This window comes from Leptonychotes weddellii, chromosome 4 (assembly GCF_054177405.1).
Source record: "Leptonychotes weddellii isolate Sample4059 chromosome 4, ASM5417740v2, whole genome shotgun sequence".
NCBI lineage: Eukaryota > Metazoa > Chordata > Mammalia > Carnivora > Phocidae > Leptonychotes > Leptonychotes weddellii.
In genome coordinates this window covers 41988226-42003774 of record NC_138372.1, presented here as the reverse complement: position 1 = coordinate 42003774, position 15549 = coordinate 41988226, and the positions used below count along the sequence as shown (strand labels likewise).

Genomic DNA, 15549 nt, shown 5'->3' with positions numbered 1-15549 from the left:
GAGCTTAGGCGTTGCCCAGGGTAGAAGGAAAAGATATAGTTGTGAATGGTGCTCACGTAGAGGTCAGGAAGGACTTGGTTATGCTTCAGTTAAAAAAAAAAAAAAGTCCCAAATCTTAGTGGCTTAGTACACCAAAAGTTTATTTCTCAATCACACAACATGTCCAAAGCATATTAAGGAGGGGACTATTGGTGGTGCTCTTCAGGGACCCAGGTGATGGAGGCTTTATGTGGTAATGTGCTCCCAAGATCACCACAGCAGTGGTAAGGGAAGGGGAAATGTGACCTCACTCTGTCCTGAAAGCTTCACCCTGGAAAGGACCCTCCCTCTGCTCACTGCTCAAAACAGGTCACGCTGCAAACCTACCCTTAAGGATGTCAGGGGATTGCAGCCCTGCTATGTACCCAGAAAGAAAAGCAGCTGATCAGTTGGTAAGCAGTGATAATCACACCTTTCTAATGGTGTGACCATCATACCTTTCTAAAGCAACATACTCAAAGATTCTGGAAAGGCAAATGACTCTGACCAAGAGAAGGTTTAACATACAGAGGTTGTGGTAACATTACCTGGTAAGATAATGTCACACTTGGGCTGTTGGATCCCACCCACCAAAATAAATTCTGAATTTCAAATAAGGAAACCATGAATATAATTAAATGACAGATAACACACCAACAAAATAATTTTGCCACAGATGAAATCCTTAATGTACAAGGAATGATAGAATTTGTAAGAAAGGCACATCTCAAAGGAAAGAGACAACTTACAGAACTATGATGGTGAATATATATGCAAAATGTTGCACTTTTCTAGGAATAAAAAATGAAAATCAAAGTAACAACATCAAATTGACAATGTTTAAAAATCTGTAATGCTCAATGTCAGTGAGAGAGATGAGATGGACATTGTATAAAATGAGATGAGAAGAGAAGTTGATACAACAGTTTAGGAAAAGAATGTAACCATCTATATCCAGAATATTAGAAACATTTGTAGCTTTTGATCCAATAACTTCAGCCGCAATAATCAACTAAAGGAATCATTTTAAAAGTTGGTAAGGATGTATGCATAAAACGATGCCTTCTTTCTCGTTACTTGTAGTAGCAAAAGAAAAGAAAAAAGGAAACAAAGACATAACAAGAGAAGAGGTGAATACCTTGTTGTTCATCCGTACAACAGGGTTCTATGCAGCCCTAAAATATTTTATTAGAGAATATTGAATGGCATGGGAAAATGCTCATAATAGGATATTAAGTGAGGTTAAGTGGAAAACACAACTGCACTTTTCTTATGCCACCAACTTGGTATAAATATCTGCCCGTTTAACTATCCAAAAACATACACTGAAAGGACACAAACCACAGTGCTAACAGTTCAAATCCTTTTCTGCCACTTACTGGCTGTGTGACTCTGGTCTCTCCATTTAAATTTTCTGTGCCTCAGCATTTTCATCTGTAAAATGGGGCTACAGAAGACCACCTGCCTCATAGGATTGTTGTAAAGATTAAGTTAGATCATGTATGTATTTAGTTTGGCACCTAATCACTGCTGCTAGTGCAATAATTATTTGTTATCATTAAGAATGGTGATCACCTGGGGCGCCTGGGTGGCTCCGTCAGTTCAGCGTCCGACTCTTGATTTTGGCTCAGGTCATGATCTCAGAGCTGTGAGGTCGAGCCCTGCATCGAGTTCCGTGCTGGGTGTGGAATCTGCTTGAGGATACTCTCTCTCCCTCTCCCTCTGCCACTTGTCCCCCTGCTCTCTCTCTCTAAAGAAAAAAAAAAAAAAGAATAAATAAATAAAATAAAATAAAGGAGAAGAAGAAGAATGGTGATTACCAGGGTCCATTACAGGGAACTGCATGGACTTTAATAAGTAGTGAGTCCAACAGCCCAAGTCTGACATTATCTTACCAGGTAATGTTACCACAACCTCTGTATGTTAAACCTTCTCTTGGTCAGAGTCATTTGCCTTTCCAGAATCTTTGAGTATGTTGCTTTGGAAAGGTATGATGGTCACACCATTAGAAAGGTGTGATTATCACTGCTTACCAACTGATCAGCTGCAAATTCAGCAAATTTATCATTTGCCAAAAATGATAAATAAAATTTTCTCATGGGCAAGTGTGCTTAGGACCCGGTGGTCAATATGAGTAGGTAAGACTGTGTATTTGGGGGAGAAATAAGGAAGAAAGAGGGAGGGAGAGAGGAAGAAGAGGAGAAAAGAGAGAGAAAGAAAGATGGGGGGCAGCAAATGAAAGAAGGGACAATGATGCCCTACTACCATAGAATTAAAAGGGAGCTGTGGGGTCTAGGAGTTGCTGCTCGGTCCCAAGGCAAACCGCAGTCTGCAAACTTTGGAGAACACTGGCAAAGAAATTGGAAATGGGAAGAGTCAAGCCATTTTTATCAATAATTATCATGAACTAGTTGGAAAAGCAAAAGCTTTGGGTCAGAATCCTGGCAATACTAGTTAACGAGTTCTTTGACGTTGTTCAAGTCACTTAACCTCATCTGAAAGCAGGGCTAACAGTTGCTACCTTGTGAGGATGGAGTGGAATCACGTTTGTCAACCACCAGCCCCGGCTTCTGGCGCACAATACACGTCTCCGACATTTATTCCAGTTCTGCCACTGACTTGCTCTCTCTCCTGGAGCCAATCTCAGTGCTGGTAGGAGAATGCCTGGGGGGTTAAAGGCAGCCTTTCAAGGTGCTCCAGCAGGGAATGCAGATTGTCTGAGAAGCTCATACTCGTGAACAGCAACCCCCCCCCCCACTTCCCTCCCATTCCTCCCCCACGTGTGGCCAGCAGGCTGGACCGTTCCGTAAACCGCCTCTGGATCAATTCATTGACCGCAAAACGGTGAGACAATGGGACCACCAAGGGGCCTTGCTTTGCCCACTGGAGTGAAGGTCAGCAGCAGATGCATTAAGAAATGGAAGCAATTTTCTTCCCACTGGAGGCTTCTATTAGGCATGATTGCCTGCATTTAGACCCTAAACTGTCCAGCACTGGATTAGGGCAGGATCACAGACAAAACCTGGAGAGGAACCTGGCCCTGGAGCTGAAACTAGGGCCAAGAGGCTCTGAACATTTTTAACTACTTCTTTGCACTTTACCTCAGACTTTTCCTAGCCCGTCAGCACCACCACACTCGTCTGTGGCTTCCTCTTGTGAAAACACGCCCTGCCCACGGGAGACCAGCAGCGCTCTGTCTGCGTCTAGGTCTCTGCTGTCCACCCCCTCTCCTCTGGGCCAGCTGCTGTGGCCCTGATGAGGCCTCCCATCCTCCATTCATTTGCCCATCCACTTTTTTTTTTTTAGATTTTATTTATTTGAGAGAGAGAGCACACGCGCATGAGCAAGGGGAGCCCAACGTGGGACTCGATCCCAGGACCCTGGGATCATGACCTGAGCCGAAGGCAGACGCTTAACTGACTGAGCCACCCAGGCGCCTTGCCCATACACTTTTAATAGCTGTTCTCACGACACTTGGGGCTAGACCCCAGAGACTCAGAGCTGACAGTATATAGCCCTGATCTCCAGCAGCTTACCTTCTAACTCAAGAAGGAAAAAAGGAGATTTCAACTCATGAAAAAAAATGAATGACTGCAAGTAGAATTTGTATCGGATGAGCACTGGATTGTATGCTGAGCACTTCCTGGTGGGAAGGGGTTCTGTGAACTTTGGAGCTCGGGGAAAGGCTTCATGATGGTGGCTCTTGCGTGATGTGAATGATTTTGCCAACTACTGGGCGGAGGGGGGAGGCAATGTTGGGACAAAGCTCCTATAATAGTTTCAAAGAGCGGCTTGGAAATCACCTCCTCTCCCCCACCAAAGACAGATTAACCGCCTGCTCCTTTGCCCCCATTCCAAGTTTGCACACATGCCTATAACTGCTGTGCTCTAAGTACCTCTCGCTCTCTCTCTCTGGATTCCTGTGGATTTTATCTTACTCATTACCTGTGCTTAGTGCTTGGCACTTAGGAGGTATTCAGTAAGAGTTGACCTGAACTCAAATGAGCTTATTTGTGGATATTGGGTGGGGTGGGACAGACTGAGGATGGGGCATCCATCTACATACTGGGTGTCCATCCAGTGCCAGATGAATCCACTTGTCTCCATGCCCCGGCCCCTTGTTCATTCCTGTGAAACCTTGCTTTGCCCTTCTGTTTGATGACTGTCTTCTGTTGAAATGCATGCCTTTCTGCTCCCCAGGCAGAGCCTCTGTATGAACTAGTGACGGCCACGGACTTTGCCTACTCCAGCACAATAAGGCAGAACATGAAGCGGGCTCTGGAGGAGTTCCAGAAGGAAGTCAGCCCCTGCCACTGTGCTCCCTGTCAAGGGAATGGAGTCCCTGTCCTGAAAGGTACCATTTCCAGGCAGTTGGCGTCCCTGTGGAAGACATCATCTGGAGGGGCTGGTGCTGGGGCCAGAACACATCATCGAATCCACATACCCTCCAGGGTATCTCAAGAAGAGTTCTACGTCAATCCCTAGTCCTTTTCTGGAGGCCCCAAGGACTGTCATAAAGCCCTCTTCATTTTGTCAGGGGAAAAAAGAACCCCCTAGGCATTTGGAGCCTCTTAAACTGAGCTTCTCCACCCTGATCAGACATTAGAACTACCTGAGACCTTCAGAGCTACTGATGCTCAAGCCCCCACCTGGATTATGTGACTCTCAAGAAGGCCCCTCATCAGGACGGGTGAACCCTCTCCAGGTAGTTCTAATCTGCAGCCTGGCTGAGACTCATAACTGCTTAAGTCCCCACCTCCCTGGAGCACAATGAGGTGGGATTGGACAAAGGGCGCCCCGCCCCCCCGTGCTCAGGTGCAACTCCTGGGCAAAGAGCATGATGTTCCTCCACGGCAAATCTCAGCCTGGGCTGCAGGGGAGAATCCTGGGCCTCACCCAGAACAATTAAAGTGAATCACTGGGATTGGCCTTTGAAAAAGCCTACCAGATGATTGCACTGTGGAGTCAGGGCTGAGAAGCTGATCTACAGCTGAATTCACTGGCACATGGGATCCATGATTTCACTAGCTTATAAACTAGTGGGAGGGCTAGACCTGACCAAAGAGTTACACTGAAGTGTACCGAGCATTAGAACAAGTATCAGTCTATTTCCCAAGAAGTCAGAATGTAGGCAACTAGGTCATGCTACTCTGGCCGCCCGAATACCTAGGTTCCAGCAGCATAAAACCAGAGGAGCAGGCTGAGAATGTGCCGTCTGCAACAAGGGGTGGGAATGGACTTGGGAAACCTCTCTGGGCCGAATAAGAGGCCCTGGGCTCTGCACGTCCTGACCAGTACATGGTGAGAAGATTGGGGGATGGGGGACGGGGGGCGGTTGGAGGGAGTGGCAGCAAGGATGGGCCACTTGAACTTGATTCCTAACTTTAAGGGCCATATCTGGGGTCACTGCAATGGGCAGAGCAAATTTGGGGTTGTCTGAGGCCTGGGATCTTACACTTTAGTGGTGATGACTGAGGAAAGGTCCAGTCCAGCAGGAAGCCAAAATAAGGTATCAGGAGCAATTGGGTACAGCAGATCCCCACCCAGGGAGGGAGCCACCTGGAGTTAGGGCAGAACCTATGTGGATAGAGCAGCTCAACAGAGGGGACACAGGAGAAACCCCATTCCCAACAGAGACTGAGGAGTATGTGTCTAGCTTCTTGGACAGGGTGGGTGGGAGCAAAGCAGAGATCAGTGAGAGCCTAAGGCTGGGAAGTTCTGCCATCAGAATGGGGGCACCTAAGTGGGGATGTGGTCAGCAAGAAGTGGGGTCAGCCCATCAGCTCAAGGTCTTGATCGAGGGTTGCTGAAATCCCCTTGCCTCTGTGTGAAATTTGGACCTGGGAACTGGAGCCCATCTGAGGATGTGCACTGGTGTGAAGGAGAATATGAAGCCAGAGACTGGGGTGTTCCTGGGCCTGCCTTAGAAAAGATAATCTTGTGAAGGGATTCTGTGTGATCCAGGTGAGAGTAACTCTTGGGTGAGAAGTTACGGGTTAACATAAATAACTTCCAAAGGGTCAGAACTGGCCAAACGTGGGATGAAACTTATGAGGACAGTGAGTTCCCCATTACTAGGAAGGCTGGACAATTAAATGCCCCAGGGTGAAACTGAGCACCAATGACCAGTGACCTCAGTGACCAGTAATGTAGCTTCTTAAAACTGGAAACTTACAAGGCTGGGTCAAATGTCAGCTCACGAGTAATTTTCCTCAGCAACACCGTGTGATTCCCCATGATGGCAATAAACACCCTTCATGAGCAGAAGGCCCTCAAGGAAGGAATAGGTATTCTTGGCCCTGAACCTTCTTCTCTTAAACTGTTCAACTAAATGTTTCTCCTATTTTAATCTAATAGCAAAGTGTCACCACTTTGATGTGGAGGGCTGAACTCGGGGGTTCTGTTTCACATGGTATGATTCACACTCTCTCTGAATTTGTCTTTCCAGAATCACGCTGTGACTGCATCTGTCCTATTGGATTCCAGGGAACAGCCTGCGAGGTCACCCACGAGAAAAGTAAGGAGTCTTTGAGAGTTGGTCAGCAAAGGGAAATCTAGGGAATTCCAGAGGATAATTCAAAAGGGCAAGAAGAGCATTGGAGATGTTGGGTTGGGAGATGGGTACTATGAAATTTGAGGTCCATCCTGGCTCCTGATTTTATATTTCATTGTTTTCATACCTAAGAGTGTTTCGAGTCATAAGACTATTAGTGCATGGCATTTGCAAGTCGTTTCTTTGAATCATTCTGGAATGCTTACCTTCTTCTTTTTTTTTTTAACTGAGCTTTTATTCAGCCCTCAAAATCCAGCATAGATGCCCCTCTTTTGTAAAAAAAAAAAAAAAAAAAAAAAGTTCTAACCCTCCCCCCCTGAGTAAAATTAGTTAATTCCTCCTATGCGCTCCATAGCACTTTGAACATATGCCTATTATAGCTCTTAGCATATTATATTTTGGATATTGTGTGTGTCTGTCTCCCCTATGTGTGTAAGCAGAGATCATGTTCCATTTATCTCTGTGTCCCTGTGGCCCAGTGTAGTTGCTGCTCAGTGGTAGGGGCTGAATTAAGAAACAAAAGACTAGGCTATCATTAAGATCCTTTCCAGCTCTCAAATTCTTTGTCCAGTTTATTATCTGAGTTCTCAATATCCCCCACCCCTGACTCCTTCCCTTCCCTTTCTTTTCGTTTTGGTGATACCGCTAAAAAAGGAAAACAACACATCCAGTAAAAACAATGTACTGCTATGTATCGGGCACCTTGCTGAGTGCTCAGACTCAGTGGGTTTGAGTTTCATCTCTATCATTCAGTAACTGTGACCTTAACAACTTACGTGACCTCTTGGTGCCTCAGTTCCCTCATCTGTAAAATGGAGATGAGGATATTAACTACCTCCTAGAGCTGTCTTGAGTTTCTCATGAAACATATATAAAGCCCTTAGAATAATGCCTAACACATTGTAAGAGCAAAATAAATGTTGGTTTGTTTTAAAGCAAAAGGAACAGTGTTCCTTTGTATTTTACAACATTAGATCCTTTGGTCCTCACCACAACATCACAAAGTAGGTACTATCAATATCTCCATTTTATTGATGAAGAAACTGAGATGCTGGGGGTCACTAATGAATTTGCCCGGTGGTTACAGAATAAGTGTAGGACCACAGGTTTGGGTCCAGTGTGTCTGCCACAGCCTTTGCTTTTGACTCCTGCCCGCACTGTTCTCCCCAGTGAAATGCTCAGGGTTGTTCTTACTCACCCACCCCACCCCCTGCCACATCGCCACCGGGCCCCCCACAGTGCTATACCTCCAGAGTGTAGTGCACAACCATAGGATTTTTCTCCTGGTTGGAGGAGACCCTGGACACCTCCTACTGGAGCCTTCTCATTTTATGAGTGGGCAGGCCCAGAGATACTAAGAAATGCATGTGGAATTATACTGTCCATCAGAGGCTCAGCCAGACACCTGATATATCATAGTGGATGGAATCAATTACTTGTCAATCTCATCAACGACCAAAAAATCCTCAAGGGAAAGGCAAGTGTCAGGGAGGGGAGAGTGCATTGTTCGTTACTATTTCATATAACACACGATGCTCACAGTAGATCACAGAGCTCCTAGGTTATACACCGACAAGAAGTAAACTACCCAGCATCCTGTAGCTGGGAAGTGACGAAGCTGAGAGCCATTCATTCAACAGATGTTTACCAAAGGCCTCCTATGTGCCGGCTTACGTGCTAGGGTTCAGTGGTGAGCAAATCAGGTATAGATCCTGTCATCATGGGGACTGCTGTTTAGCAAGAAAGACCTACATCATTTGAATTTGTCCCATAAATACTTTTAAACTTTTAGTTGTAACTGCTATAAAATGCCCCCAAGAGCTTAAAATATGAAGAATTGGTGGGGAGTTAGAGGTCAGGGAGGTTTCCCTGCAGAAACAATACTTAAATGGGGATCTGAAGGGTGAAGGGGATTGACCAGATGAATAGAGGAGGAAAGTGTATTCTCGGCCAGGGAAACAGCATCTGCAAAGGCCCTGTGGTAGAAGGGAGCATGGCAAGTACAATGGTGTGCAAGAAGGACAGGTGACTAGAGGGAGGAGATGAGAGCAGACTCCCAAAGCGTTTTGGCTTATATGCCCCACCCCTCCATAGGGCACCAGGTGTAACAAGGGCTAATTAATGTCCGCTGACCTTCTTTCTTCTAGATGTCCCCATTGATGGGAGGTGGAGTTGCTGGTCAGACTGGTCTCTGTGTTCTGGAGGACATAAAACAAGACAAAGACAGTGCAAAAATCCACCTCCTCAAAATGGAGGCAGTCCCTGCTTGGGCCCTGCTTCAGAAACACTTAATTGCTAAGGAAGAAGTGCTCCTAGTAGATACTGCTGTGGGCTACACACCGCAAGAGCTCTGAGCCCTTAGGAGCTAAGGCCCAGTTACCGCATACCAGCTCCCACCTGGGGCCAGCCCGAGGGTAGAGGGCTGTGCCATTCAGGGTGTTTGAAATAAAGATGTTATTTGCAAAATGCATATTGATTTGAACCAAGAGTGAGTTAAACATAAACTATGGGTTCCTTAAGGGCTTAAGAATCTTGGTAATGCTCACTTGGCTCATCTGTCTAGTTTTATTCCACTCACATGCACTGCTAGCCAGGAACTGTTAGAAGTTGTTCACACTGATGTCCTACTGTCTAGCAGTGATTGGCACAGAGTAGGTGCCCAATAGTGAATCAGTGCGTAGATATTAAGTTGTTCCTCCCTTGAAGACTGCATGGTCTCATTCACTGACAATGGTGGTGAATATGTATTGAATGATGACGATGCTCGCCACGGTGCTCAGTGTGTTAATTCATTCCAGCCTCATGATAGCCTTACAAGCTGTGTATCCAACAGCCACGGGAGCTGGGACTTGGAACAGTTCGGTGGCTTGTCCAGGGTTGTGCAGTTAGGAAGTGGCAGATCTGAGCTGCAGACCCGGGCACTTGGGCTCCAGGGGTTTAGACTCTTAACTGTCATGTTCCCTTCCTCTCGGTAAATGGGCTTACTGACAAGAATTTTTTATGAAATAAAATGTAGAAGAACGTGTGTGCGTGTGTGTGTGTGTGTGTGTGTGTGTGTTATTGACAGCCTCCACCCGTTGCATCCTGAGGAGAGTGGATCCTGGTTCCTCAGCTCCCTTTGATGCTGAGCAAAGGAAGGGTGAAGTTGTGCGTGTCCAAAGCAGGAGTTCTGGGGCAGAGCTGAATTATTGTGACATGAGTGGGTGCCCAGAGAAGGTCCTGAGCTGGAGAAAAGAGCAAGGGAAATGGAAGGAAGGAAGGAAGAGGAGGGAGGAAGGAATGGAAGAGGAGGAGGGAGGGAGGAGGGAGGAAAGAATGGAAGGGGAGAAGGAAGGGGGAAAGTAAGGAAGGAAAATGTTGTAGTGGCTGGAAGAGGAAACATATCAAGGAGAAGTTCAAGTTGACGGCTCTGGGGCAGCGTGCAATGTGTACCTTCCCCTACCTCTGTACGTTCCTCTTCGCTCACTCGTGCTTTCATCCAAATCTTACCTGGGTGAGGGAGGTGCTTGAGGAGGGAGCATAAGAGGGCAGTTAGTTGATCTTTAGGTTACTAAAAACCAAAATATTTTGATTTTTTAGATTGAGTCAAGTGATCATTCAGGCTTTATGGCTCTCATTCATTCCATCACCTTGAAACAGCCCTTCGGATTTTGTTTGCTCTTGGACGCTCCCTGTCTGGTTGCAGAACTTCACGTGAATTTGTGGAAATCAAATTGGTGGGGGGAGAAAATGGTTGAAGGTGAATTGGTTAATCCTGTTCATTTTCCACCAGTTTGTTCTCAGCCGCATCATCTGCTTCAGTTTGCCTCTGGGCTAGGTGCTGGGGCCTAAGACCTTCACACATCCATGACGCCACGGAGTGGGTCACCGCCACCCACCAGTGTGGCCCGCCCGGCCATCTGGAATGGAGTCAATAGAACAACCCAGGGAAGGAGCCGATTCGGACGGCCGGGGGTGGTGGCAGCAAGAGTGCGGGTGGGCCTGCCCTCTCTCATCCCCGTGGCCCTCCCACTGAGCTGACGGGCCTGGGCCCTTGTTTGCCTTGATATTATTGCTTTGCCGTCTGCTGTTATTTCAACAGGCTAATCCAATAATGTTTTATCTCTTTCATTATACCGAAGCTGTATAATTTTCTTGAGTTATAATCTATCTTCTTTTAAGGTTCCCCAGAGACGGGAAAGAGTGGTTCTGTCTTTGGTTGATGGGAGGCTCCCAGGAAGCCCGCCCGAGCGCGTTGAAGCCAGCCCCGCCAAATTAAATTCCGAATCTCAATCACAGCCACTGCTTCTAATGGGAAATTTAAGTTGATTATGGAGATGACAGCCCAGGTTCACATTTATTGCATTTAGCAGAAATTGTTTATCCTATTAAATACTGTCTTGAAGGAGAAACGATTGAATTTCGGAGCACTGGTGAATACCCCCGGGTGACGCCCAGGTACCGCTAAACCGTGTAATAATTATATTCTTATTTGTGGGCTGAACTTCCCCTCGTGGCTCTTTTTGCAAACGGATGCATTTAGGAAGAGGCTGAAACATAGTGTAAGAATTAAACAAAATAAATGCAGGCTGTGTTTTTGGCACACCTCGGCGACGGTAGCTCAGGCTGGCGTGCCTGGGAAGGAGCTGCGGTGTCCATGGGGCGCGGTCCAGGCAGTGTCGTTTGGCAGTGGTCCTGGAAGCTCGAGCATGCCACTAGATACCGGATGTGGGAGAGTTCTGCATCCAAGAGCATGGGTCTCTGAAATGCTGGGAGCTCCGCCGTGTGCTTGATGTGGGGGCGGGGGTCTCTGCATCTCCGCTTCCTCCCCGTGTGACCTTGGGCTCATCACATAACTTCTATGGGAATAATAATTATTATAGTGATTTTAACAATAGTAATAATAATATCAGCTGCCAATTAGAGTGCTGCTCAGTTTATGGAGTCTTTTTTTTTTTTTTAAAGATTTTATTTATTTATTTGACAGAGAGAGACACAGCAAGAGAGGGAACACAAGCAGGGGGAGTGGGGGAGGGAGAAGCAGGCTTCCCCCTGAGCAGGGAGCCGGATGTGGGGCTGGATCCCAGGACCCTGGGATCATGACCTGAGCCGAAGGCAGACGCCCAACGACTGAGCCACCCAGGTGCCCCTATGGAGTCTTTTAACTGACATGATCTCAGTTCCTCTTTATCTGAATGTGATGGAGTAGAGATACTCATACAGTCATCTGGTGACATACAGAGAGAGCTTCTTAGGGAAACAGGATCCTTACTGCAAATGGGCTCACTGTGGAAATCAAGGTGGGATGCTGAGGCTGGGAAAAAGAGAATATGCTGGCGCAGAATCCAGAGGAAAATGCCATCTTTGTTTTAAAGAAGAGAACTTTGGCCTGTTTCCAGGCATTTATTTGAAAAGCTCTTGGGAAAGAGTGGGCCTGCAGCAGAAAGCCCTTGGGACACCAGCCAGGTCTCCCTGGGGACTTTCTGATTAGCGTCTTGGTGGAGAAATACTTTGTTTTACGGATTGAAGATGTCCTTAATGACATTATGTCTACTTGCCAGCATCTCTAGGCTTTGAAGACATTGTGTTATAATCTACTCATTTACCATCTCCTCTTCCTTCCCACACATCATGTCCACGAAGGAGGGAGAGTGTCTACTGCACTTTTGTATCTCAAGGACCCAGCGCAGTGCCTGGCACAGCAGGCAACAATAAATCATTGTTGTGTGAATTCATTACCTAACGGAAAGGGAAGTGAGTGGGCCAAGGGCAGAACCTTCCCAGGCCGGTGAGAAACTCAAGTGAATTAGTGGCACATGATGGTAGTGTCATGAAATTTGGGGTACAGCAACCCTGAGTAGGGGGCAACCCCCATAGCAGTGGCTGGGGTAGGCACCTTCAGCCAGCTTTGTGGGCAGCATTACAAACGAGAGTGAAAGAAAAGAGAGAGGAAAACAGCCAGTGTCAGATGGGGGCTGACGGTACTCGGGGAGGGGTATTGGTGACACCCACTTGGGACCACCAGAAATCTTCAGGGAAACTTGGCAGAGGAAGAGAGCAGAAAACTCTGCAACATGGGGTGGGGGTGAACCCGAGAAGCACATTTACGAGTGGACACCCAAGCCGAGGCTCCAGAGGGTTAAAGGCCAGCCCAGTCTGTGGCAGAGGTAGGAAAGGAACAAAGAGGAACCCCCTCCCCGCCCCAATATTGTCTTCTGGCATTCTGCCTCCACCTCATTTTTTCACCTGTGGATTCATTTGAAACCTGGAATGCCCACCTAAGAACCTACCAGCAACACACGGGAATAATACACCAAAAGTCTTTGAGATTCCCTGTTCATTCAGTGTTGCCATCACGAAATCAGATTGTTCCGTAGAGCATTTTCCTCTTCGAGTTCTCATTCTTGAACACACCAGACTCCATACTGAGGTATTCAGAAATGTAGGTTTTACTGAGCCACCCCGGGAAATTCACCACCCCCTAAGCTGACCTGGAAACACGCATGAAGAGAAGCCGAGTGGTGTAGTTCTTAGAAGTGTGTGCCCTGGGGCCACACGGCCTGTGTCTGTGACCTCGTCTGGCTCTGTGGCTTATTAGCTTTGTGGTTTTACGCAAGCGCCATACCCAGCTGTGCCTTCATTTCTTCATCTGTAAGATGGGGATGGTTACAGTAGCAGCCTCCTGGGGTTTGGGGAGCACACCATAGTTGTATCACTGATGTTTCTGGGGATTCTCAAAACATCAAGAGGAGTGATTTGTTGGTTTGTTTTTTAAAAGTCATTTAAGACTACTTTAAAAGTATTTCAGTGCTGAACCCACTATAACCACGAGAACAAGAAAGACATAAAATAGGTTAGCTCCTAGGAGATGTCTTCATAAAGGACATGGAAGGCTTTTATATCCCAAGCTCTGGGTTATTAAGGGAAAATGTAACAGCATAATAACTAATATTTGCAGAGGGCATTACCAGCTACAAAGAACTTCCACATACCTAATCCAGCTTAATCCTCTCAATGGCTACAAGAGGAAAGATTTATTATCTGCCTTTGACAGGTGATGAGAAGGCACCTCGGAGACACTGGGCCTTTTGCCCAGGACCACACAGCTGGAAAGGGGCAGAACCGCCTCAGTCCCAGGGCTGCACCCCAGTTTCCTGCTACAGCAGATGCAGATCCAGCAGCATCACACAGCAGGTGCCTGCCCGCCTGCCCACCTGCATAGAAGAGGCAGAGAGACACCCCTGGTCTGGCATCTCTGCAGCGGGAAAGCAGAGCTCTTTCAAGGGCTTGCAGGCAGATGGATAGAGGTAGAAGACCCAAGGCCACCACCTCCTAGCTCAGTGGTCTTGATCAAGTCACTGGTCCTCTCTGTGCCTTGGTGTCCTCATCAGAATATGGGGCTAATCATTCTAGTGGCACAGTGTGAGGATCAAATGGCATGACATATGCCGAGGGACTGCTGTCACCCCGAGTGCCTGACACATGGCCACTTCTCGACTGCCTTGCCACTCTTGGGTGCTACATGAACCAACCCTGTCTACCGTCTGCCTCTTCTCTCCCTGCCTAGCGTCTGTCTCTTTCGGGGCGTGTAGATTGCATTTTACAGAAAGCAAAAGGAGAAGAGACGGGGATCGCATTTGCAGTGGGAAATTCTTGGAGGATTGTCAAAGAGAGGCAAGTGGCTGGTCTGACCTTCACCTCTGTGCAGGAACCGCCCCAGAGCCTGGGCACTGCCATTATCCGCGGTGGCACTCACCAGTTATCTCACGTCTCCACCTTGCAACCCCAGGTGTTCCTTCATCCATCACTGGCCCTCGTCCGGTCTCCACTCCTCCTCCCCCCCCACCCCCGCCGCCGCCTCCTGCCTGACGGTCCTCCTTGTTAATAAGCCAGTTTGTTCGTATCCTGAAAAGTATCTGATTCTGGTCCCTTTTATCCCAAACACCATCCATCCATCAACCACTTGCTCTACATGCTTGGTTAGGAAAATGGGAATGGGGGAGGGAGACAAATAATAGATAAAACTTCTTAGCTGCTATCTCTAAAGAAATAGAATGGATAAATAGATCCATCAGACATGTATCATGCCACTGGACAGCGAAGTCCATTTGTTACAAACTGGTTAGGCAGGAGGATTTATCTCACATTTTAAGCTGCTAATATGGAAGGGAAACTGTTTTCTTTATCTCTCCCAGGGGAGGAGGGGGGAAACCCCAAGGCCACTAATGCAGACTTTTTAACTCAATTTGATGGGCTTTCCTTCACGAAGGTGGAAAAGGTGGTCTCTCCCTCTTAAGTTTACACAGCCTCTTGGAAGCGTGTGGGCTCTCTGATGCTCCAGGAAGGTTGCAGGATCTGGAAGTCCTGTGAAAACATCTTCTGTGGGGTTCTCACTCACGAATTCCTGACCCTACATGCTAAGGCCATTTCAGAGCCTTTGCTTCTAGCACGGAGGGACCCAGAGAGAGAACAGCATCCAACAAACTTTTACCAGGAAGCTCCTATGTGCGGGTGCTATGCTAAGTACTAAGGCTCCAAAGGTGAAGATGAGTTTTTACCTGCTCTGCAAAAGTCACTAGGTGAGGGAGACAGACAAGTAAGCTACAGTGATAGACTGGAAAGTGCTGGGATACAGAGCCCTGTGAAGGAGTGGCACCTGACGAAGTGTGGGCTAACGGGAGGGGTCAGGGCTGACACCTAACCTCTCGCCTGAAGATCACTGGCAAAGAGCTAGGAGAAGAGGGAGCTGGGGGGCAGGGTGCTTCTGGGTAGTATATGCAAAGGCCTGGAGGGGACAAAAAGCCTGGCCTATTTGAGGAACTCAATTGGAAATCACTCATTCAACAAATATTTGTTGACCCCATATTAAGGCCAAATACTATTCTAGCACTGGGGATCTAGCCGTGAAAAAGTTTGCATATTAACGGGGGGAGGCATATACCAAGAAAAATAGGAGAATAAATGAATCTATCTAATCTCAGGTCGTGCTAAGTACCATA

At 47.2% G+C, this 15549-nt stretch overlaps 1 protein-coding gene across 1 annotated transcript in view; it reads left to right on the top strand.

Annotated features, from left to right (window-relative positions):
- C8B (complement C8 beta chain) overlaps positions 1-9041 on the top strand; it is a 31390-nt gene extending 22349 nt beyond the window's left edge. Inside the window, exons 9-11 of the mRNA XM_081818491.1 lie at positions 4219-4372; positions 6467-6535; positions 8719-9041. Coding sequence (XP_081674617.1) covers positions 4219-4372; positions 6467-6535; positions 8719-8870 — 375 coding nt within the window. The 3' untranslated portion in view covers positions 8871-9041. The remainder of the gene's footprint in view (positions 1-4218; positions 4373-6466; positions 6536-8718) is intronic.
- Positions 9042-15549: the final 6508 nt, after the last annotated feature.